Below are 24,479 nucleotides of genomic sequence, written 5' to 3' on the forward strand. Positions count from 1 at the left end.
AAGCACATGAACATTTTATTCTCAAAAAATGATATTATTTATGTAAGTACATAAATTAAAGCATTCATGAAAAATTTCTCATTTTTCAATTTTAACATCGTAAACACATGAGAATTTATGGAATTAATATGAGTGTCATGTCATGCTTGGGAATAGATAAATTTAAGTAATCAAAAAAGTTTTTCCATTTTTCAACAAATGTTATAATTTTAAGAACCTATAGTTGCACTAAATGATCATGAGTATATGCATAATGCATGTTTATAAGAGTCAAGAATCATCTTTGAAAAGGAAATTTAGGGAAAAAAATATTGCAATGGATAAAAAGTGAAGTAAGAAGACATTTTGGAACTCAAAACCTGTCAATTTTGGCTTTAGAGCATTAAAGAGTTGACTATATATCCTTAAGGGTCGATTTTTTATTACTCTAGCAACATTGTTTGCATTTTGTTCTCCAATAGGCAACTAGCTATGCTTGGGAGTCAATTATACTTGATCTCTGCACATTGAAAAGCTAGAAAAATGTGCAAAACATACAATGTTTCAAGGTACAATGATCTTAAAACATGGATATATGTGAGAACAATTTAGAACTTCATTTCAACCATATTTAGAACATCATTTTGGACATGTGTGATCAAAGATTCTTTAAGAAAAACATATGAGCTCAAATTTTGACTTTTATTGCTCATTGTTCACAAGGGCTAAAAAGTTGAAATGCTCATTTGAAGAATCATGTCTCTAATATGCTCAAGCATGTTCAATTTCAACATGGTGCGTGAATATGACTTATAAAATATACAAGCATTTTAAACAACTTTTAAGCATAATAAGCATCAAATTTAACATTTTCAACATTTTTTCAACATATAAAAAAAATGTCCTTGAAATCATTCAAGCATTCATTTGTAACAAGAACAAGTTATAATAGCATTTTTTAACATAAGGCACACTTGTTGAAGTTTTATATCACTAAAATCATTGTAGCCTCAAGCATTACAAGACGATTTATTCATTTTCTTAAAATATCATCAATGTCAAATTATCATACTCATGATTATGCTTAAAAAAACTTTATCAATCTATTTCATAAATCATGAGAGAAATATCAAGTAAAATGGGATTTATGCAATTCATGTATCAAATCAATTTTGCTTAACCATGTTGTATCATCAAAAATAATAAATCAATTTCAATCAAAGAGAATAAAAAGATTTTGCAAGAAAATCAATTGATAAAAATTTAACTCTCCTTTACAAACGTTTTAACTTGAAACATTCAAGATTAGACATGCTTTGGGAAAATCATGAGCTCAATATCACTCTTTTTTGTTCAATTATGCTTTAAATGATTTATGAAATGTGTAATAAGCATAATGAATCATGTTTATGTATGTCATGGGTCATTTTCAAATATTTCACAATCATATGCCAAAAATGCCCTTATGGCCATTCAAGCTTACAAGCAAGCATGCACATCCAATAAGAACCAGTCAATAAGTATTTTCATCATGACACAAACTTGTCCAATTGATAAATCATTATATACCTAAAGATGGCAACATGTTTCTCATACAAGCTCATTTTACTTTAAAAGTACCAATTAAAGTAGTCAAAATTTTCAAGCTCATTATCAACTAGATTGAACTATTCAAACAAGTTCTAGAATGTAAATTAAGATTGTTCAAATGGTCAACTTATGTTAGGCACAAGGAAATCAAGGATAATTTTTTTAACTCAATTTTCCTCATTTTAGGCTACTTGAATAAATGTGAGTGTAAGTCATTAAGTATGCTCCTATTTCTATCACATTATCTAACCTTTTATATTTCAAAATTATGTTCAAAAATTATTTTCCTCAAAGAAATAGTATGGAAACAATTTCACACAACATGAGAAAATTTTATAGAAATAATTTTCCATAATCAAGCAATCTTAAAAAAATAATTTTATCAAAATAAGAATGATGATATATTTAAGATCAAATATAAGTACGTACTCAATCTTTAGATTCATACTTCTTTGCAATTTATAGCATGTATCATATCAAATCAAGTTGCATACCCAAGATTTATTAATAAAGCTCAAAGAATTATACATTTAATATTCAAGCAAGAATAAGCAACCAAAGTTTTCAATTAAGAAAAGCAAACAATTTTGGAAACCAAGCTAAATTAATGAAACATTCAATAAATAAGTAATAAAAAATCTCATTTAAACCAACAAAAGGCTTTTAGCATAGAGATCACCCATTTTCTTTTATGTGTGACTATAGAGCATTTATTCTTCAAGAATTGTTCCTCCTCACTCTATCATACCTACAAGAGACATTTTTCATTTGATTTTTGGTATCCAAATTGCTTTGGATCCTTAGAAGTTAGTCTTGTTGCACAAAGTTCCTTTTGGAACCCATACTTGTCTAAAATTTGTAAGGTACACTTTTTTAATTGGACAAGTGTATGAACAATAACCATAAAATGTGCAATGATAGTATTTGGTCATTTTGGACAATGAGGAATTCATGGATGCCTTTTGTTTCTTATTTTATAAATCTTCAAATTTCCTTTTTCCAAAATATCTATTTTCTTTTGGTAAGCTTCAAAATCCTTTTCCAAATTTTAATTTTTTTTTCCAAGTTAATTTTCGTTTTCGTAAAAACTTTATTTTCAACATTGAGTATGGAATTAGTTTTGCTGTGCTTTGTATTCATTTTCTCAATATTAAATGCTAAATCCTTAAAAGTTTCATGCAATTTATTAAAAGCATATGAATTAAGTTCACAAAATAAAGAAATTCCTTTTATCTCTTGAAGAGCCATGAGGCATAATTCAATTTGATTTGATTATTCATATTCACTTGATTCCTTGTCTGCATTTGCCATGTTGCTTGTTGAGCAATGATTCTCACAAGACTTGTCTTCCAATTCCTTTTCCTTTTTTGTTTCTCCAGATAACTCTTCTAAGTTTTTCCAAATTTTCTTGACACTTTTGCACATAAACATTTTATTGTATTCTCTATAATCGAGTGCACAAATGAGAGTGTGCATGGCCTTAAAGTTGATTTGTACTCTTCTCATTTCAGCTTCTATATACTTATTTTTATTTTTGAGAGTTTTCTCAACATTTACCGAATTTATAATCATAGGAATGAAAAGACCATCGATAATGACATCTCATATCTCATACTCATAAACCCTAACATAAATGAACATTCTAGTATTCCAATAAGGATACTTTGATCCATCAAATAGAGGTAGTCTATTTGTTGATTGACCCTCAGCAAGAAAAGATTTTTGTAGAGCCATTTGGATCTTCCTTAAGGATGTTAAGCCTTAAAAATGAGGATTAGACTTTGATAACACTTGTTGGTCTTAAATAGTATGCTAAATAAGGGGTGAATAACACTTTTGGAATGATACAAAAGTTCTTTCCAAGTAAAGAGCTTATTAAAAGGAATTTGAAAATGAAAGTTTAAAGCTTGCTTAACTATTCCAAAGACATTAAGCTCTTAATCAATTAAAGTCTTATTTAACTGATTAATAGAGTAAAGTAGACTACAAGACAGAGAAGACTCAATCTACTAAAAAGTATGGTTAGTTAGTTAAAAACTCACTATCAAAAAATTTGAATTTGAATTTGAATGCCTGAAGACAAACTAACAACTAAAAGGATTTTAAACTGTTTTCAATAGTTTGAAGCTGTCAGCATCAATCAAAGTTGATTTTTTTGTATAAAAGGCATCACCAATAGTTAAGAACATCATGAGATGCTTCTAAGAACAAAAAGAGATCAAAAATAGCAAAATCCTCTCAATTCTTCTTGTGTTTTGATAATTCTATTATATAGAGTTATTTTGACTCATTTTGAGAATTTAAGTAGCTAGATTTTTGAGATTTTAGGTTCGAATTTTAGCATTTTAGCGGTGTGTTTTTTTAGTTTAAGTTTGATTACTTGTTAAGTAATTAATTTAAGTTATTTAGTTAAATTTTAAGTATTTTATTTTAAATTACTTTAAGAGTAGTTATTGCTAATTTCTCTTATGGCTTTTGTAGGAAATTGATGAAAAAGACTCATTTGATGAAAATCAGTGCAAGTATAGTGATAGCTTCATTCGTATATGTTCCAGTATTTTGACCATATCTCTTTCTAAAAAACTCCAAATGAGGTGATTCTTAGACCAATCGAATTATAAGAAGAAGGGATACAATGTTTATGTTCACCAATTTTCCCAGTTATGATTGGATCATGGTCAAAATATTTGTCAAAGTCGGACCACTGCAGCAGTATGTAAAGACTGAACATGATGCGGTATTTGGAGCAAATCTTTCAATCCAGAAGTCCAATTGATGTGATTCTTAATCCATTAGAAATTTAAGAGACAGGGATAAAACTTTTATGTTACTACTTGTGCCTAGTTCCTAACATATCAGGGTGAAACTCACGTTTGAAGTTGATAGACTGCCACAGCACTGGGAGAACAAGGCTGCAGCGTTGATGAAAGGAAGCACACATACAAAATTCCAGAGAGCTCAGCGCTGCAGCGCTGGAGAAGTAGCGCCACAGCGCTGCGCGACTTTCCTAAAAATAAGGAAAGTTAACGGGATTTCAAAAATTAGGTTATTTGGAACCTATTTAAGGAGCCTTTTTCAAAGATTTTGGAGGGGAGGCAGTAAGCAACTATTCTGGAGATTTGGAGCCAAGAACAAAGCAAGGAAACAAGAGAATTGGAGAGAGAATCAAGATCACAAATCTCTAACTATTAGTTTTCTCTCTTACCTTTGTGTTTTTCTTATTTTCTTTGACTTGGATTCATGGCTAAATTTATTTGGATATTGTTTTTATTAGATACTATGAACTAAATTATTTTTCTAGGATTGCAATTGAACTCGCATGTAATCTAATTTTTAATCTCTTTCTTGCTTATTTTCAATAGGATTCGAATTGTTTATTCCAATTTGTTCTTAATGCTTTTAATTGCTTGGCCACCAATTAAATTGATCTAGAAACCTAAACAAACTTGGGAAAGGGAGTTTAGTGTAGACTAAAATTGGGATAGCATATGATCATATTAATTGATTTGCGTATAGGATAGGGATATACCTATAGGCCATATGTAGCCAGATTAGGGCATGAACTGAATGAGTCTATTTTAATTTCAATTCACATAGGGATATAGTGTTTTAGTTAAAATAGATATTTTTATAAGATGAGTCGGGAGACCCTTATAAATAACTTAGGACTCTAGGTTAGCAATTCAACCCATTGAAATAAGTTAAGAAAGAGAGGTAAGATTTAGATGAAGTGTGAGGGATATTGTAATCCTAGGCTTGTTTGATTTGTTGTTTGCCCAATTATCTTATTGCTTAAATTTGTAATCAAATTAGTTTTAGTTGCGTAATTTTAGTTCAATTAGAATTAAGATTTTAATTGTTTGAATAAAACTAAATTGTTTAATTTAGTACTTAGAAAAATTTAGATCAATTTCCTGTGGGATCGATACTCTGCTTGCTAATATACTATCTATAAGATACGTATACTTGTGTAGTAGAATTTTAACTAACATGTTTCACTCCAATTTTTGTAATTGAGTTTAGCATCTCGTCTTGTACTAATCAAATCAAGTTAGTGATCATAAGTACATCTTTATTTTTGTATTCCTTACTTACTTAGCATGTACGAGGTATTCTAAGAGATTTGATCAAGCTTAGGATAGCTTGGCTGTTGTTCTAGGTTCTAACTTAACCTTAGAAAAATTAGTTCGGGTTTTGGTTGATCCCAAAAAAAGCCATGGTTAAAGGTTGTGCTTAAGCCTGTGAAAAGCTATTGTAAAAGCTTGGTGGAAGCTTGTGAATTCTACTAAATTTAGTGAAGTAATTTGAAAATCCTTTATTGAGAGATCAAGGTAGTGGATGTAGGTCAAAAGAATCAAACCACTATAAATCATTGTGTTTTGTTTACTTTCCTTTATTTTTTTGTAACTCTTGACACTTAAATCATTCTTCCAACAAGCCTTAAACTTCCATTTTCAAATTCCCTCCACTAGCTCTTAACTTAGAAAGAATATTCTTATTATTCAAGAAAGTCCTATTCACCCTCTTTTATCACACTCTTTATGACCAACAAGTAGTATCAGAGTCCAACCCTTAATTTTAAGACTTAACATACTTAAGAAAAATCCATATGACTCTTAAAAAATCTATTGTTGCTGAGGGACAGTTTACAAACAGACCACCTCTATTTGATGGATCCAACTATCCCTATTAGAGCACTAGAATATCTATTTACATAAGAGTAATAGATTATAAAATATGAGATGTTATCACTAATGGACCTTATATCCCCTCGACCACAAATGTTGTGATTAGTGAAAGGATTCTTAAGCCGAGAGCTGAATGGACTGAAGTTGAAACCAAAAAAGTCCAAACAAATTTTAAGGCTATTAATACTCTACATTATGCATTGACTCTCACTAAATTTAACAAAGTGTCAAGTTGCATCACTATCAACCAAGTTTGGGACAAACTTAAAATCATTCATGAAAAGACTTTACAAGTCAATGAGTCAAAAATTGCTTCTCTTAACCCATAACTATGAAATGTTCAAGGTGAAACTTGGTGAAGATATCATCAGCATGTTTGATTGGTTTACTAACATCATCAACAAACTTAGTCAGTTAGAACAAGTGTCAAGACATTAATTTTGACAACTAGAGTTGAGGACATCTTCCATGAGAACCACCATCTTCTGCAATTCTTCGAAAGAAATATCTGCTCATAAGGAGGAAGCAATCTTTAAGGCACTACCCAAGCTATTCATAATAGCTTTGTTCATGAATTTACCTTTAAAATACCAAAATTCACCTTTTACTTTATAAACATGCTCTAAAAGTTGCAAGTATTGTGGCAAGATTAGAATGCCATGAAAGTCTTCCAAATGAATGACAAAAGCATCATCTCTTCGTTTTACCACTAAAAAAAAAAAAGATGAAACACGATGAGTAGTAAGGATGAGGTCTAACAATATTTAAATAAATAATATTTGAATTATTCCATATACCTTTAAGATAAGAAAAAGCCTTATGAGTACTATTCAGAACACCTCTAGTAAAAAAAGAAGAATTGTGAGTAAAATTCAAAACACCCATAGGAGAAGAAATATTGCGAGTTGAATTCGAAACACCCCCAAAACAAGAAGGATACAAGTAGTATTCAAAACACCTTCAAGAAAAGAAACATCATAAGAAACATTCAGAACGCCCTCAAAAGAGGAGACGTTGCGAGTAACACCAAGAGTAGTATCAATTCCAAAGTTATTTTGAATACTTTGAGTAACTTCAAAGGTTCCCCTAAAAATGATACTTGCATTGTTAGGCTAAGTTCCAAAGCTAAACCAAAAAACACTTTGACCAACTTTAATAGTGGCATTCACATCATCACCATAAACTCTACTAATGGGATTCACATCATCACCATAGATTCCAATAGTGACATTCACATCATCACTGGCAACATTTTGCATAATAAAAAGTAAAAAATCAGTCATATTTGTCAAACCTTCTTGGATAGCATTACCATCCATTCTTTTTCCTAAACTCACATATTCATGTCTGGGAAGCCTCTCCTCAACTGACTCATCACTCAATTCATAATCATTTGTATGATCACATCATTCTTCTTCATTCTTAAACTCTGAGATATCTTGTTCCTCTATCTCTGCACTTAGAGTTGACTTTCCTTAAAAAAAGGCAAAGTTCAATATCAAGGTGAAAATGTAAGGGAAAAAGAAGAGGAAGAGAGTAAGAAATAAACTTACTTGATGAGAGGTTTTGTTCCTTTTAGAGCAAATTAAGTGAAGTGACATATCATTATTAATGATGGAAGGAACATGTAATTGCACTTTAGGATTAGGCACAATAAACGAAGTCCATTCCTAAAGACAGTTTCCCCAATAAGCATACCAACTAGCAGTATAGGCATTTATTCTATCAAAGGCTAGGATGACACAGTTTTTGAACTTATCCATATTATGATTGAGCACACCTATAAGAAATAAAGAAGTAAAAGAGAAGTTTTTAAGAAAAAGGGGCCTAGGTGGAGTTGGCTGATCATATCCAAATTGATAAATAGTTGGATCACCAAAACCATTCTTCAATCTTACATATTGCTTTGCAATAAATTTATTTGCCTCATCCAACACCTTAAGAGTATTGTCCTTGGAAGTCTAGCCATATCACGCCTAAGCCCTATAATTCTCCTTTAAAGCTTTACTTGTAAAGGAAGACACAAAAGGTTGGTACAAATTAGGAGTGGAGGCACAATTACAAAATTTCTCCGACAAACACATCTAAATAAATGATACATCCACATAAGTCAAGACTCAGTAATGGCAAACTGAGTCAATAGTTTGAGAGTGATACAAGTTTAACCTTTTATACAAAGATCCCAAGTATAATGAAGCAAGAGGAAAACTCATACCCGTAGCAATCTCGATCGTATAAAGAATAACTAAAGAAGAGATCCCATCATTTGGACAACCTAAAAGAACATATCAAGCCAACCACACGGTTAACAAAGCCACAACTCATGAGCACGGTATGGATACATAGAAGGATTGCTTTGGCTTTTACTATTGAACGTCTTATAGAAGAGCCTTACCTAATTAGAAAAGTGCACCATTTTAGAAGCTTTAACTTGGCTCTTAAACAAGTCTTTAAAGAATTTTTTTGACACTCTCCTCCTCCTTAGAAAGTATAATGGAACAAAAGTCGTCTATACCAACACAAGAAAGCTTTAAAAGAATGCACACGTCTTTAAGGGTAAAAGTAAACTCTCTCAAAGCATTAACCATGGTATGTGAAAAGATACTCCACCTTACAAGAATAACGTGTCATACTTCAATTCTAGATTTCTTACGAATACAAAGCTTCGTGGTGACTCTTACAAAATCATGGACTCTAACATTATTAAGAGTTGTCACATAAATGGGATACTTTAATACTTTCTTGAACTATTCATCCCAACCTTGGACCTATAGTGAGTTGGATCCAAATTTAGTGATAGTAAGTGGGCATTCCCCATGTTAAAATTTGAATTTCAATACTGATGCTTCTGAGATGGAACGCCTTTTATCTGGAGTGACTTCATTACAAGTACGATCTCAATGATAGCCAGTAGACGCATATGGATGCTTATCCACCTACTTAACATGCACTACTTCTTAGAAGCAATCTCCTCCTCCTTCCTTGATGACATCATTATCTAAATTTTTAGACACAAGAGGTACCTCACTAGTTTTTCTTACTCGCATTTTCGTAAAAGAAAAGTTACAACAGTAGTTTTCCTGTTCTTTCTTAAAGCAGCCCTATTAGGCTCACCATAGCAAACTTTTGGGGTAAAACAAGTCTTAGCCATAAGATGAGGCAATTAAATTCCTACAAATAACAAAGACAACCAAATAAGTATTCATGCATTATCATTCCTACTTATGCATTAATATCCCATGTTTATTTATTTGTTTATATCTTTGCCCTATATTTGTTTGATTATTCCTATCTTTATGTCAAATAAAACAAATAAAGATGTATGTATATAAATCACTAAAAAAAAATCCTCTCAAGGAGAAGCGAGCAATAATAAATAATAAATAAACAAATACTCCTTTTACGTTAAAAAAAAGGAATAAATAAAATAACAAGTTAGTATTCATTTTAACTTCCAAGTCTTTCCTAGCATCTAAGGTGTTCATTTTCTGGGCAATTCTACTTTTTATAATATCTTTGTAGTCCATAATCCATGCATATATGCTAAAAAAGGGGAAATAAAAGGTTGAAAACCATATAAGCTTGGGACAACAACTTCAGAACTTTTACGGGCTAACTTGTACTAAGAATTTATAGTTACAATTTTAAAGCCTTTTGTTAACCTTAAGCTTTCTAATAAGTGTTTGTAAGAAAAATTACTAGGAAAGTCTTTGTAACATATATACCCAACTCTTTTTTTTTTCTTTTTTCACTATTCAAATAATATTGAATTGTTCAACCCTAAAAAAAGTTAGTATTCTCTTGTAGGAGAAAGCTGTGTTGCAACATGGGAAGTAAAAATAGCAATAAAAAATTTTTCTTTTATATTCCTACGAGAATAAAAACAAGAAGAATAGAATAAATAAAATTGTTGTAAATAGAACTTACTTGTTTAAAAAAAAGAAGAGTCTTTGAGATTGATTGTACATTTCTACTAAACTATTCTTTTATATTTATAGACTTTAGGAATTATTGTCTTAGTAGGAATCTAACATTTTAAATTTTCTTATCAAATCCTTTTCTACATCTCGTTGTTTTTTCCACATATGTCTCTACTTCTCTCTCCTATCTTGAATTTTTCAGATTATAGTTGATTAATTTCTTTCTCATCCATTAGAGTCAGTGATTTTATAATCCTGGGTAAAGAAATGGGAAGGAAAGTATTGATAATTGGAATTGGTCGAAAACAAAGATAAAGTAGAACACAAAAGACTATTTAGAAAATTGATAGATGAAATCTCTATCCCGTATAAGGAAAGAACAAAAAAAAGAAGTCTCAATGTGAACCAATCATGTTAAATAAAAAGTATTTGGAAACAAAGAAACTCATTGCAAATAACAATTCTCTCATTCCTCCAACACATAGCAAAAGGGATATCTACTCTTATTAAAACGTGAAATATTGTAAATTAATGAGTAAACAATATTTTCTAAAAGTTGCTTATTCTCATTCTTTCAAAATTTCTGCATGATGTTTCTTGCCTTCGAAATTGAGTAGCAGTTTTCAAGAATTGGGTATTTAATAGGCGATAGCATTCATAACTTTATTAGCAATAATTTAAGCAAAGAAATTGTAAGATTCCATTTTTAACAAGTTCCCTACCAAGTTGCTAGATTGCTAATGCATCCAATACTCTTTCTCTAGAGGTGCTTAGGTAAAAGGTTCTGTTCCATATATTCAAAGCATAAGAATGTCTTTAACATTCAATGCACAATGATTGTTTTTGATGCCTTATTTGGTAGTTTGTGACTGACAAGTCAAAGTGAGCTTCTCTGATGGATATATGATAGTTTTCAATTAGCCCTGCTTCACACTGGTTGAGCTCGTGGCAAGTATTATATTCGTCTTATAGAAAAGAATAACAAATGGAATAGATTCATTAAAAGGCTATGAACTCTTTATTATCTAGAGGATTTTTTATATATGTAAATCAATAAATTCATCTACACACAAGGTTTGGTATTAATCCAATATTCCAACTATGCATGAAAGTTTTATTTTTAATAATAAAATTTTCATAAAATGGCTAAAACATAACTATGGTAAGTGTTTTAGGGGTGTTTCAAGTACGGAAGTACCTAAAGTTGTTCCAAACGTGGAAGCCTCCAAAAGCGTTCCAAGCATGGAAATGCCTCGGTAGTTCCAAGTGCAAAAATGCCTATTGGCATTCTAAGTAGACTTTAAAGAATTATTTTCCTAGTATAAGTCTAACACTTTAAGTTTTCTTAACAAATCTTTTTATTCTTATTATCATGCTTAAAAATATTCCAATATAAATCATACTTTAGTTTAGAATTTAAAATTTAAGCTAGCATATCAGTTTATAGGAAAACCTCCCTCATAAGCATAGATAACACAACAGGACTTACTTTTAGAAGATGAGAATATGCCATATTAACATTAATCAATCTTTTGTATTTCACCAAGCCTAGACTATCGTTGCTTTTAAGAGAAACAATATATATTTTTTAAATAATATCATAGCTAGCTACACATCTTAACAGGCTGCTATCAGTTAAATCTATATTCATTATTAATATATGCATCAACATTATGTCTTACAATTACTTAAACACAATAACTAATAATTGTTGTGTGAACATTAAAGCCTGCACAACACATAATCTTGCAGCATTATGCACAACATACAAATTATAAAATTTACTGAGAAAGCCATCTACATCATTCCTCTCATTCTTTTCTTTGCATTATCATTCTTTGATTCTTTTCCAACCCATAATAAAGGGTTTGAAGATTGATGGCAAGATCAAGATTCTTTGGTGCACAGATTGACTTGCTTCAAAGTTGGAGTTATGAGACTTTAATTCAACAAAACAATTGATGTCAATTTTTATTATTGAAAATAAAATTTTCATGCAAAAGCCAAACACAAAAAACACCCAAGAATATTCCAAGTGTGGAAACGCTCAGGGACATTTCCAAGTGTGTAACGCATAATGATAACAAATAATAATAATAATAATAATAATAATAATAATAATAAATGTATAAATTTACAAGCTATTCTTTATTTTTTAAAAGCAAAATATATATACAAGCATTGTCATGCTTATTTCTATATACATCTTCTTATTTTATGCATAAAACTCCTTATAAGAATATTTATGTAGGGGAAAAATGTAGATGCCTAATTTTGGCTAACTATTATTTTCGAAGTACAATATTACAAAAAAAATTACATTATGGGCATTCTAGGGTGAAAGCATCCAAGGGTGATCCAAGCACAAAAGCGCTCAAGGTCGTTTCAAGCACAGAAGTACCTAATGGTGTTTCAAGCACAGAAGCGTCTAAGGGCCTTTCAAGCATAGAAACGTCTAGGAACAAGCATGGAAAAACTATTTCTACCGAAAAGTGAAAATAACTTAGAATGAGTGACAAAGTTCATGAGTTACCTTCATACTTCGGATGTTTTAGAGAGTTTAGATTGGTGGCTCAAATATTGAGATGGTTAAAAAGACTTCATCTTAACATTTCCTTGATGTACATGTACTTTACCCTTTTTTCTTTCTTTTTCCTTAAAAATACACGTGGTATATTATCAAATGTCACTATTCTATTACCCAAAACTTACACCCACTATCCAACTATGTGATCATTCTCTTAATATCCCATAAGCAATTCTTTAACTACTCTTCCATGTCAAGTACGTTCTTCCATGATTGAACATGTACTCTTTAACTACTCGTAAGAAAGTGCTCCTGTTCAGTATAAATATGAGAGCCTTGGAGGTTGGAAGACAATAAGAAATTATTAAAAACCTAGCAAAGATTATCTTGAAAGCTTTCTTGAGACACCTCTAAACATTCTTTCTATTCAGCCCTTTCCATTCGTCGTAATTCATTGCTTTCGCTACCTTTTCTTAATTCTCACCGCTTACCATCAAAGTACTTACACTTTAAAAACTGCTTCAATCTTCCTCTGTATCTCATCTAGCAAATTTCGCTTCACTCATTGCATCATGTCCTCTTTCCCTATCAGAAAAATACTCTATAAATTAAGGTAAAACAAACATTTGATCCACACTCCCCTTCCTATTCGTGTTGGCCAGCTGCTGCCTTATCCTCCAACAATTTATGGAAAATGGTTTTGCTTTTTCTCACTTCTTTATTAGTATTGATCTCTAGTGGTTTTTCCATGAATTATTTGGAGTTCATGATTGGTCACTTAGATGAAAAAGGAAACAAAAGATGTTGGTGGCTGCAGCTCGGATAAGGTCCTCATTGATTTTAAGCCCGTTATTAGATAAGTGCATTTTTCATTTTAATTCAGATTAAGGCATTAAGCTGCCAGCCTGCCACTAAGCAGATTATGTCACTACAAGAAATTGTGTTTTTTCTGACGAATTTTCAATGGAATTCTGATAGAATTTTTCGTTTGAAACTTTCAACAAAATTTCGTTGGAAATTCATTTTCAACGAAAATTAATGACTGATAGTGAGCTGTTTAAGGATTTTTCAACGAATTTCCAATGGAAAGTATTACCGACGAAACTTTTACTGACGAATTTTTCAACAAAAATTTTCGTTGAAAATATGTATTTTTAACGAAATTCTAACTTTTTCTAACGAAAAATTTCTTCGAAAAAAGCTTATTTTTTTGTAGTGTGTCTATGGGGAAATAAAGATAAAGGGCAATTAAAAAAGACTAATGGAATTTCCAGCTATGGAAAAGAAGCTGTATACCAATAAGAAGGTGCGTATATGACCCCAACTGGCTTTGCGAATTCTTCCCAACCAACTTGCAATGTTTTAATTTCATGAATTTTGCAAGGAAAAGGAAGAAATATTGAATGTAGAAATGAACTATACATAGATTAAGGCATCATGAATCGCAATGACAGAGAATTTGAACTTCGAATTTCAACCCTCCTTAAACATTTTAGCAAGTTGCTTTATGTAATTAAGTTTCCTCCCTTGTAACCATGGAAGATACAGCCTTTTTTTTGTAAAAGCAGTTTTAAGCTGAAAAAAAGTATTGGAGGGTGCTTTCTTTTCCTTAACACAATCAAAAAGATATCTCCCAAAAGATACTTCAACGGTAAACTTTGAATAGAAAATTACCCACCCCTCCACCGACCGCTCAGGACACGTGGCTACCCTTGCAAATGCAGAATCTCCCGCCCATTTGGTCATTTCACATGCTAGCAGCGGCTACCATGCCTGTGGAAAGCACAGACTCAACGATTGCCCTGATTAAACAAGTTTAATAGCTTAGCCATTTGCCTGTCAGCCCTGTCTTTTTCATTCGATATCGATGTTCATCTGATAAACTTTAATTCTTTTTATTCGATAACAAGTAGTAATTTCATTTATCCAAAACACCAAGCTGAAACTGCAGAAGAACTAAAGAAAATGCAGTCAATCATCTCAACATCAATTACTTCACCTACCATTAGTTTGAAAGATTCGATAGTTTTTCCTAATGGAAGGTGAAGATTAATAACACATTTTGATAATAAGCAGATTGATCTTGTGCTTGGGCTGACAGACAGCACTCCTCTTTTGCACTAAACAACAGGCTACCACTTGTACAACTGTTTGGCAGATAACGAAAAAATCATGTATGGGAAAGGAAAAAAAAGGAAATACTATACTTTTCTTCTTTTGGGGTAAGGTATTGGCCCGACTTGGTTCACCAATTCCTAGCTTCAAGTCAAATCTGAAAGCAGCTGTAGCCAGGCTGTGTACGCGGGCTGCCTGTTTCTGTTAAACAATTAAATTAATCCAACATATGTTGCACGAGAAATATCTAAGAAACATGGAGCTTTGATGATTGAAGTCTCCTTTCTTCTCCCTTTTGAAATTATTGAGGTACGGGAACAGGTTTACTTTCTGTAACCCCTTTTTGCTTTCCAATTACAGCTTTGGGTTGGAATTTGTCACGAAGTGCATACCCTCTTCCCTTAGCTTCTTAGGGTCTCGGCCGGACATCACTCACTTTTTTAATACATTCTTTCACTAGAATATTGCTATAGGATATGATCAACATTGCAAACTATTATTATGTTATAATTTGTTGGTGGTTTGGGAAATGTTTTTGCTGCTAGCAGCTTGTTCCTTTCTGTAGCAGGATTACTGCTTCTTTAAAGGAGAATTTTTCTTTCCTTATCTTTTTTTTTTTTAGTAAGGTATGAAAATGAAGACTTAGGGGTTAAGTTTTGACAGACAACAAGAATCATGGCAATTTCATATCATTATGTGCAGTTGAAATCAAAACATTATGGGAATCTCGTACTCTTTTGACTGTCAGGAATTAGATTTCCCAAAGCCACAGTACCCGCTCGGTAGCTTTCTGGCTTACCAACTGGCCGCGTGCGTCGAACGACTAACACAACTGGATTAAGCAAAACTATTCACCGTATTAATAATAATTTGATAACAACTGGGCCAGCTCTCTTGAGCCTCTGCTCTGCTCTGTCATAGGGAAAGTACTAGGACTAATTATTAAAGGCTGAAGCCAAGGTACTCTGGTTGTTTTTGTCACTACAACAGCCCCACAAAACCACAATCAATAAAGCTAGCAGAAGACTAAAGTTTCCAGATATTATAAGTATAATTCAGTAAAGCAGAGACAAATGTTATTGTACTGATCTGCTTTTTGGGCAAAATTGTAAACAAGGAAAGGACAATGGTGGTGGGCATAAAGCACATAATTGAGCAGCAGCGTGTGGTTGCGGCGAGTGTCCCGAAAGTGCCCTTCCCAGTCCCAAGCAATTAGCAAAGCAGTCACTCTCTTGTTTCGGTATACGTGAAAATCAAACAAGTCGAGGCTAGGAAGGAAAAAGCCAGCTCTTCCCCACTGACACTATTATAAACAAATCCAATGCAGCCAAATCTTTCAGCTTCGGAAACCACCTAACCATCATCCAAGCTGAGTTATGGAGCCACGTGTCGTTAGCTTTTGTCACTTTTGCTTTCGCTTTGCCGGCTTTGGCACCTTTTGCTTTTCCTTAGCCCCCACTCTTTCTCTCTCTGTTTCCGCACAGGCCACAGCAAACTCCAATCAAACCAAGGGATTGCCATCGTCCCATTAAGCATTATATAAATCCTTTGAGTCTTCATGTTCTCCGTTCGTGCCAAAACACTTCTTTTCCTCCCAACGTACAATTTGATATTGTACACACTTCCATCCCAATATCCCTTCATTTCTTCACAGCTATCCTATCATAATCTCTCTCGGTCTCACACTGTAGTCAATCTTAATCATTATTTCTTTTTTGGGGAAGTCTAGGAAATTAAAGTTGCGAAGATGAAGAACAAAGCATCTGGATTCTTGAAGCAGATAATAACATATTTAACCACAATGGCCAAGGCTAAGACCCTGGCTTTCAAGAGCAAAACGAAAGCCATCAAGACTCGCCTCGTCATATTCTCCTTGCTTCGGAACAAGAAACTTCTGATGAGCTCCATATCCCAGAAGCTGAACGGCTTGATGGGGCAGAATAGCAGAAACTCCAAAGAACTAGAAGACGGTGTTGCTGATGGACTTGGAGACCAGCAAAGCCAAGCAATCATGCTTTACAATAGTAATAGCGCTATGTGGCTCCCGAGTGCAACAAGGACAGAGATGGAGATGGAGATGGAGATGGAGATGGAGATGGAGATGGAGATGGAGCTGCAAGAGAAAGGGGAGTATGAAGAAGGACAGGATGATCAGGAGGTGGAAGACAAGTACCCAGACCTCACTCACTCACTTTTCGACTCTCAAGAAATGGAGTTTGATGATCCAGGAGGCTCAGTGATAGATATAGTGAAGAACTCAAAAGAAGACAAAGGGGAAGAGTTCAAGCTGGAGGACGAGATAGACCAAGTAGCTGACTTGTTCATAAGGAGGTTCCACCGTCAAATAAGGTTGCAGAAACAGCTTTCATTGAAGAGACATCGCGAAATGTTGGAGAGGAGCATCTAGCTGTATCTGTAGGGTTATATGGCAGATCTGACAGCAAAGTTTTTGGTTGCTGTACATGAATACATAATTAATGCGGAACTCGCCTGCAACAAAGCGGATGGCCTGGAGCTCCCTCCCATTGGCATATTGACAAAGAGTATCGTACCTTATCAGCGTCTTAGGCTTACTTTCTGTTGTTAACGAAAAGAAAAGAAAATCAATGTATGCTCTGCTTTTGTAGAAATGAATGCAAAAGTGTTTTACATAAATTAATAAGAAAAACAAGTTGGATATTGCTTTGCTTTTTCAATCCCGATTTTGGGGTATTCCATTATGATAGAATGGCAGTACTTCGCTTTTTTATAGCGTAATAAACAAGTGATAGTAATACTAACAATAATTCATTCACAGTAGAAATAGTGTGTGAATTATCAAATACAATAACATATATAAAAATTACCCTTTTATATATAAGATTATAGACTCCTTGAGGAATACGGAGAATGGGTAGCCAATTGGGCTATGGAAAAACATGTAGGTCGGCGGAATTCGGCCCGACACAGCATGGGCTCAGTTAGTTTGAGGTTGCAGCTGTGTGTCATCGGTGGGGATTTGAACTTCGAAGGGGTTGGCGGCTTCGGCCTTATGTTTCATCAGTTCCTGTCTTCCTGTTCCTGAATCCTGATGCTAAATTTCCAAGTGCAGACGTCCGAGGTGGGGAAAGGCCGAGACTGAGGCCCCAAGTTTTCATAGTTGGAAGTTGAAAGACAAGGCTCTTTTTGTGAATCCCTTTGTTTTGGTACGCATCTTTCTTCCTTTCCCTGCTTCCTTAAATTTCTGTAAGGCTTTGGCTCTTCGAGATTGTTATATCTGGGCAATCGTAGTTCGCATATGTCTGCCTTATCCTCAACCCATATCTTATTTCATTGGTTTTTGCCTGGTAGAAAAGTTTCATTGGGTTTTAAGAATCCACACATCTGCTCTTTGCAAACGACTGACTACAATTTTCTTCTACTTCACACCTTGTTCATAATTCAAATTCTGCCAATTAGGTCATTTTAACCAACTTAAATCATGGAGGATGGAGATAGGAATGCTCCTTGCAGAACTTTAGCCTTACAAAATGATGTTCATCAAGGGATTGGTAATTATACGCCACTTTAGACTTGATAATTTTCTTTTATTGTGTGTATTTGAAATTAAGCTATCAATTACTGTTTTCTATTATGTTTCATTCTTCGTTCTTGTGTGGTCTGTTTCTTATTTGCTCTGTTTGCAAGCCATTAGCTTTGTATGTTGAGTGTCCATTTTTGTTGTAGTAGGGGTTAAGTACAGACCTTTTATGACATTTTTTTTTCTTCTTCTGGTTTGCTCCTTGGTACCATAAGCTCAACTTATTATCTGAAGAATGTGCCAAGTTAGATGGTGCTGTTGCTAGATGTCTTTCTGGTCTTGCACCTGTTCCTGGATGATGCCCCACCTTCCTTTTCTTGCATTGATTTGATTTAATTTCCCTTAACTTGTGAAGTTTTTTTTCTTCTTCATAGATCAGTCTCTCTTTTTAGCTCTTTACTTTCATTTTAAAACTAATTTCTTGTGGTTTTTGTTTTGTTTTCCCGTTCAATTCTATGAAACAGTCTGTGCAGTTCTCATCAAGCATTTATTACCTCTGAGCAATGATGCATTTGATGTTCTCTTGTTGTTTCATCATTTATCCAGTCTGCCTCTTCTTAGGGCCATGGCAAGATTTTTACTGTCAATGAAGTTTTTACTGCATCGCTTTCTGCATTATTAAAGTTGCCTGATGTGCATGGTCCTAGCTTATTATGTTAATTCTGTTATTGCTATAATTTATTGCTTATTGAGTGATAGTTCTTTTTTTTTTCTTTAAATGAAAGAGCAGTGCTTATCTTATAAATACTTGAAATTTCAGCACGTCCCACACTTAAATTCCTATATTACCAACATAAGTGGTGCAAGTTTGGATCACCAACCTCTTCTACAGAGGTATGCACTTAACAGTTTCAAAAGCGTGGTTTAGAAGCATTTTAAAAGTCTTCTAATCTTCCTTCATTGGGAAGATGTTGAAAATTATCATCATTATACATATCTATGTAGCATTGTTGATCAAAATTGGAAGACATCTTGAGTGGTATACTTTATATTTATTGAAAAAATTGAATAGTTTAACTGATTTACAAAAAAGAATTATTTAGAGGATGAAATAAAGAATGTTCAAGTAAGAAATTAAGTGAAATCCATATGCCATTGAAGTCATGGCTCTTCAGAATTGCACTGTAATAATTAAGTGAAATCCATATGCCATTGAAGTCATGGCTCTTCAGAATTGCACTGTAATCAATCTGTTGCCAATGCTTTCAAAAGTCTTTCTTATTTGATGTACTAAAAAACTGTTATTTTTGTTGACACAATAGTTGGAGATGAATTTACTCCATTATTTTCTTTTCCAGGTAGATGCTACTATGCTAGGGTATCTTAGGATTTGCATCTATGAATTATCTATGAGATCTGATATCTAACATAAATACTATCACTATTTGCTTGCATGCTCAGTAGTCTACTTGCTGGACTTTTCACCTTCCCTCTAATATATGTTTTTTATTCACTATTTTTGGAGCCCATGAGTCTTATCCCTTGCAGGGAGTTCAGATGAATATGGTCTATGCTTGCTTTAAAGACTTAGCTCTGCAGCAGGACATTTGTCTCTCAAATGATTAGTTCATGAATGTGTGTGCACATGTGCAAGCATCTGCATGCATGCACAAGTGTGTGCATGGCTGCATGCAACTCGCAAGTAGTGCGTACACCTACGGAAATTTCAAGGATCATACTACATTCATAAGTAGGTGCACGTGACTCATTTGTTAATTGTTTACTTTAAGCGATGGCTTCAATGGAAAATATTAAGGCTTATGCAACATGATTTTCTTCGGGTAAGGTTGGAACTAGAGCATATTTTTGTCCCTACTTGGACCTTAACTTCAAGCCTAAATTCTTTTTCCTCTGTCTAGTGGACATCTCGAAGCTAACCTTTTCTTTCTTTCTTTTAGAATATGATTGAAAAACTCGTGATTAAGCTTGTGCTAGAATGTCTTTGCATAGAGAGGGCTGCACCTTCTATAGTTTTTTTTTTTTTGACCGTTGGAGCTTTTCAATAGTTTCTTTAGCTTTTTGTCTTGGGTAAAAGTATTCAGTAAAACCCTCATTTTCCTCAGGCTCCATGGTTATGGTCTATATGAATGAAGGTCTTTGGTGATGGAAATTGTCAAATGGTTAAATTTAATCTCTCATATTATTCATCTCAACTATAGGCAAGCTTTATGACTAGTTACTCAAGTCACATCACCTTTTTTTGCAGTTTTGTGCACTTTGAGACCAGATGAACAAGTCCCCTGACTAGTTCTTCTGTTTTCTTCTACTTTGCACCTTGTTTCATAATTCTAATTCTGCCAATTAGGGCATTTTAACCAACTTAAATCATGGAGGATGGAGATAGGAATGCTTCTTGCAAAACTTCAGCTTTACAAATAGATGTTCATCAAGGGATCAGCAATTATACATCAGTTTTGACTTGATAAATTATTTTTCTGTTAATTCTTGCAGCGTACACCTGGGCAATCTTATTTTGCTTTATATAGCTGCATTTCTTTACCTTATTTTTCTTTTATTGTCTGTATTTGTAATTAAGCTGTCAATTACTGTTTTCTATTATGTTTCATTGTTTGTTTTTGTGTTACCTGTTCCTCGTTTGTTCAATTTGCAAACCTTCGGCTTTGCATTTTAAGTGACCATTTTTGTTGTAGGAATTGATTAATTACAAATATTTCATGACATTATTTTTCTTCTTCTGGTTTGCTTCTTGGTACCATAAGCTCAACTTATCAATTTACTACATTGAGTTTTGCATCTATTATGCAGATAATTACGTTAAAAAGAGTTCTACGGAGCAGAGAGATGCTCTGGCTGAGGAACCTAAATGTGTTATTTGTGGCCGCTATGGTGAGTATGTATGTGATGAGACTGATGATGATATTTGCAGCTTGGAATGTAAACAAACTCTACTCTCCCGGATTGCTAACTCCTTGTTGCCAGTTGGTCCCTCCTCTACTCAAAGATTACCTGCTACTGATGAGTGCTTTTATGTAAGAGATTCTGTTGATAAATCAGGGTTTCAATCTTTAACTGGTGATCAAGCTGAATTGCTTAGAAAGAAACTTGAAATCCACGTCAAGGGAGATGCGGTTCCTGCTCCCATTTTGGCATTTTCTTCCTGTGGTCTTCCTCAGAAGCTCCTACAAAATATAGAAACTGCTGGATATGGCATGCCCACACCTGTCCAGATGCAAGTAATCCCAGCTGCTTTAGATGGAAAAAGCTTGCTTGTTTCAGCTGACACAGGCTCAGGGAAAACTGCTTCCTTTCTGATTCCTATTATTTCTCATTGTGCAAATTTTCGCCTTAGCAACTTCTCAAATCACAAAAGGCCATTAGCAGTGGTTCTAACACCAACCAGAGAGCTGTGTATCCAAGTGGAGGACCATGCTAAGTTGCTTGGAAAAGGTTTGCCATTCAAAACTGCACTTGTGGTTGGTGGAGATCCGATGGCTAGACAACTCTACCGCATTCAGCAAGGAGTAGAACTTATTATTGGAACACCAGGCAGGCTTATTGATCTTTTAACAAAGCATGATGTTGAACTAAATGATGTAAAGATATTTGGTCTGGATGAAGTGGACTGTATGCTTGAAAGGGGTTTCCGAGACCAGGTGATGCAGATTTTTAGGGCTCTATCACAACCACAGGTATTGATGTATTCGGCAACAATTTCACAAGATATAGAGAAAATAGCAAGTTCTATGGCAAAAGATGTTACTGTTGTTTCTATTGGCAAGCCTAACAGGCCAAATAAGGCTGTGAAGCAGCTAGCTATCTGGGTTGAGTCAAATAAAAAAAAGCAAAAGCTTTTTGACATATTGACGAGCAAACATTTTGCACCACCTGTTGTGGTCTACGTGGGTTCCAGAGTTGGGGCAGATCTCCTATCTAATGCAATTACCATCACCACTGGAATTAAAGCTTTGTCAATACATGGGGAGAAGTCCATGAATGAAAGGAGAGAAATATTGAGGTTGTTTTTAGTTGGAGAAGTTTCAGTAATTGTGTCCACTGGAGTTTTGGGTCGTGGAATTGATCTTTTAGGTGTGAGACAGGTCATAGTATTTGATATGCCCAGTTCCATTAAGGAATATGTCCATCAGATTGGGAGGGCATCTAGACTAGGGGAGGAGGGTACAGGGATTGTTTTTGTGAACGAGGAGAATAAGAATTTGTTTCCAGAGTTGGTTGATATTTTAAAATCTTCTGGAGCTGTTATTCCTCGAGAACTTAGTAATTCACGGTATACAGTTGTTTCTTTTCGGTCAGGCAAAGGCAAGGACTTTAAAAAACGAAAATATGGTTGCTGAAGTTGTGGCGCCTTTGGTTTGTCAGTCTTATTCATTCAGTTGAGAGTCTTGGAAATATTTAGTAGCAACCCACTATCCTTACAGTTGGTTTTAAGAAGCCAAAAATGCAAAAGGGTTTTCCTTTTACCTGATTGTAGAAGTGGGTTTGTTAGTTTGAATTAGTTGATAAAATATGGCTCTTCTTGGAAGTGAGGAAGGAGTGAGGACAGGAGTGTAACGGCACATTGATACTGCAACCTGGATGAAATGGTGTTGGCTCAAGTCAGAACTTGAGCCTGTTTGTGCAATGCTATGACTAAGTGGTATGTCTGTCTTCAGTTGAGGCAGGTTCCAATAGATGATTCTTAAGATTCAAAAGTAGAAATCCTAACAGACATTCACATGTTGTACTACTGAATCGCAGTTCGAGCAAAAGCTGTATATTCTTTTCTTTTGTTTACAGAGCTTTGCCCTGGATGCATATTGACTAAAGCAATGGCATATTTTTTGCTCCATGCTCCCCTTATTGGTACTGATGGTGTGAAATAATTTACTTGCTGGATCCTTAATGGCTGAAGTCCAGATATGTTGAAATACTGGAAACAAGGAAGGTCTGGTTGCTCTATGAATAATGAGGAATAATATACTTAATGAATAATAATTTAGTTGAAACAGGATGCTGTATTGAACAGGTTCCGGAAGATGCATGGCGATATGGTCCGGATAGTGTCTATGTCATGCGTCAAGACTTAAGCACAACTAGCGTACAACTTAATCTTAAATTGTAAAATCCGAGCTTACGTAAGCTTCGAAAGCATGAAAACAAGAAAGGAGGGTGTTGCCATGAGACATCTATCCGGAAGCTACGGGCAAATGTGTAAAGACTTCACACGGGTAAGAAGATTGGAATGGCAAAGAGCTCTTCTGGACTAAGGAAACTCAATCTCAAAGTAAATTCATTTGCATTTAACTTGAGTTACATCCTAGCTTCGTTTGCTTACGGAAATGGACTTTTAGAAATTTATTGTTAAATTTTACACGTTTAAAGTCAACTGAAAATATGTTAAAAGTCAATAAAAAGAATCGTAAAAAATAAATAAATGAAATTATCTTTCATTTTATAAAAACTATAATGTCTCTAAAAGTTTAGTTTTCAATAGTGTAAATTGGACTTGACTTCGTTCCAAAATCAAAATATTATTTTATCAATAAATATTTATTTTTATTTTACTTAATAATAATATCTATAATATATATAAAAGTAAAATAATTTTTTGGATCAATTGATTAATAGTCATCATTCTCAATAATTTTTTTTTTTGTATATCTTAGGTCAAAACAGTATTATTTTTGACATTTGAATGGTTTTTTTTAACCCTTCCTTATTTCCCAGACTGATTCTTATTAACTTTGATTAATGTTTTGTATTGATCTTTCTTTGGGTTGAGAGGGAGAATTTGAACTTGATATCTCATTTTTAAAAGTGTGGTTGCTGACAGGTTGTTGTCTTGGTCATCGTGATATTTTGTTAAGGTAGATTTCTATTTAGAAAGAAGACAAAAAAGCTTATAACTTTTTCAATACGTAAATAGCTTTGGAAAGCAACAAATTTCAAAGACAATTCTACCTTTCTTTAGCTCAATCTCCTCCATTTCAAATCTTTTCAAAATTAAAATCCTTAGTTATGTGATACTTATGCACGTATATCATGAAATAGAAAACAGGTGTGCATTATCATTGAAAAGTTTTGGCTTTTCAAGTTGAAATTGTGGTTGATTTGGTAAAGATTTACTGATAGTTTGAGCATAA

General features: G+C 33.7%; 2 protein-coding genes across 3 annotated transcripts; both read left to right on the forward strand.

Moving 5' to 3' along the window:
- Nucleotides 1-16,044: 16,044 nt before the first annotated feature.
- LOC110426921 (uncharacterized) lies at nucleotides 16,045-17,515 on the forward strand. The gene has a single exon (XM_021442258.2). The coding sequence runs from the start codon at nucleotides 16,567-16,569 to the stop codon at nucleotides 17,224-17,226; it is 660 nt and encodes a 219-aa protein (XP_021297933.1). The 5' UTR covers nucleotides 16,045-16,566; the 3' UTR covers nucleotides 17,227-17,515.
- A 173-nt stretch (nucleotides 17,516-17,688) lies between these two features.
- LOC110426963 (P-loop containing nucleoside triphosphate hydrolases superfamily protein) lies at nucleotides 17,689-23,202 on the forward strand. Of its 2 annotated transcripts, XM_021442314.1 has the most exons (3): nucleotides 17,689-18,004; nucleotides 18,258-18,349; nucleotides 21,145-23,202. In XM_021442314.1, exons 2-3 carry the CDS (start codon nucleotides 18,280-18,282, stop codon nucleotides 22,689-22,691), a joined length of 1,617 nt encoding a protein of 538 aa, XP_021297989.1. In that variant the 5' UTR covers nucleotides 17,689-18,004; nucleotides 18,258-18,279; the 3' UTR covers nucleotides 22,692-23,202. The 2 variants fall into 2 exon arrangements, with proteins under 2 accessions (XP_021297989.1, XP_021297988.1); XM_021442313.1 differs by lacking the exon at nucleotides 17,689-18,004 and having other exon boundaries at nucleotides 18,014-18,349; nucleotides 19,867-23,202.
- Nucleotides 23,203-24,479: the final 1,277 nt, after the last annotated feature.

Source organism: Theobroma umbraticum, unplaced genomic scaffold (genome assembly GCF_002168275.2).
Source record: "Theobroma umbraticum cultivar Fairchild unplaced genomic scaffold, ASM216827v3 scaffold_239.1, whole genome shotgun sequence".
Taxonomy (NCBI): domain Eukaryota; kingdom Viridiplantae; phylum Streptophyta; class Magnoliopsida; order Malvales; family Malvaceae; genus Theobroma; species Theobroma umbraticum.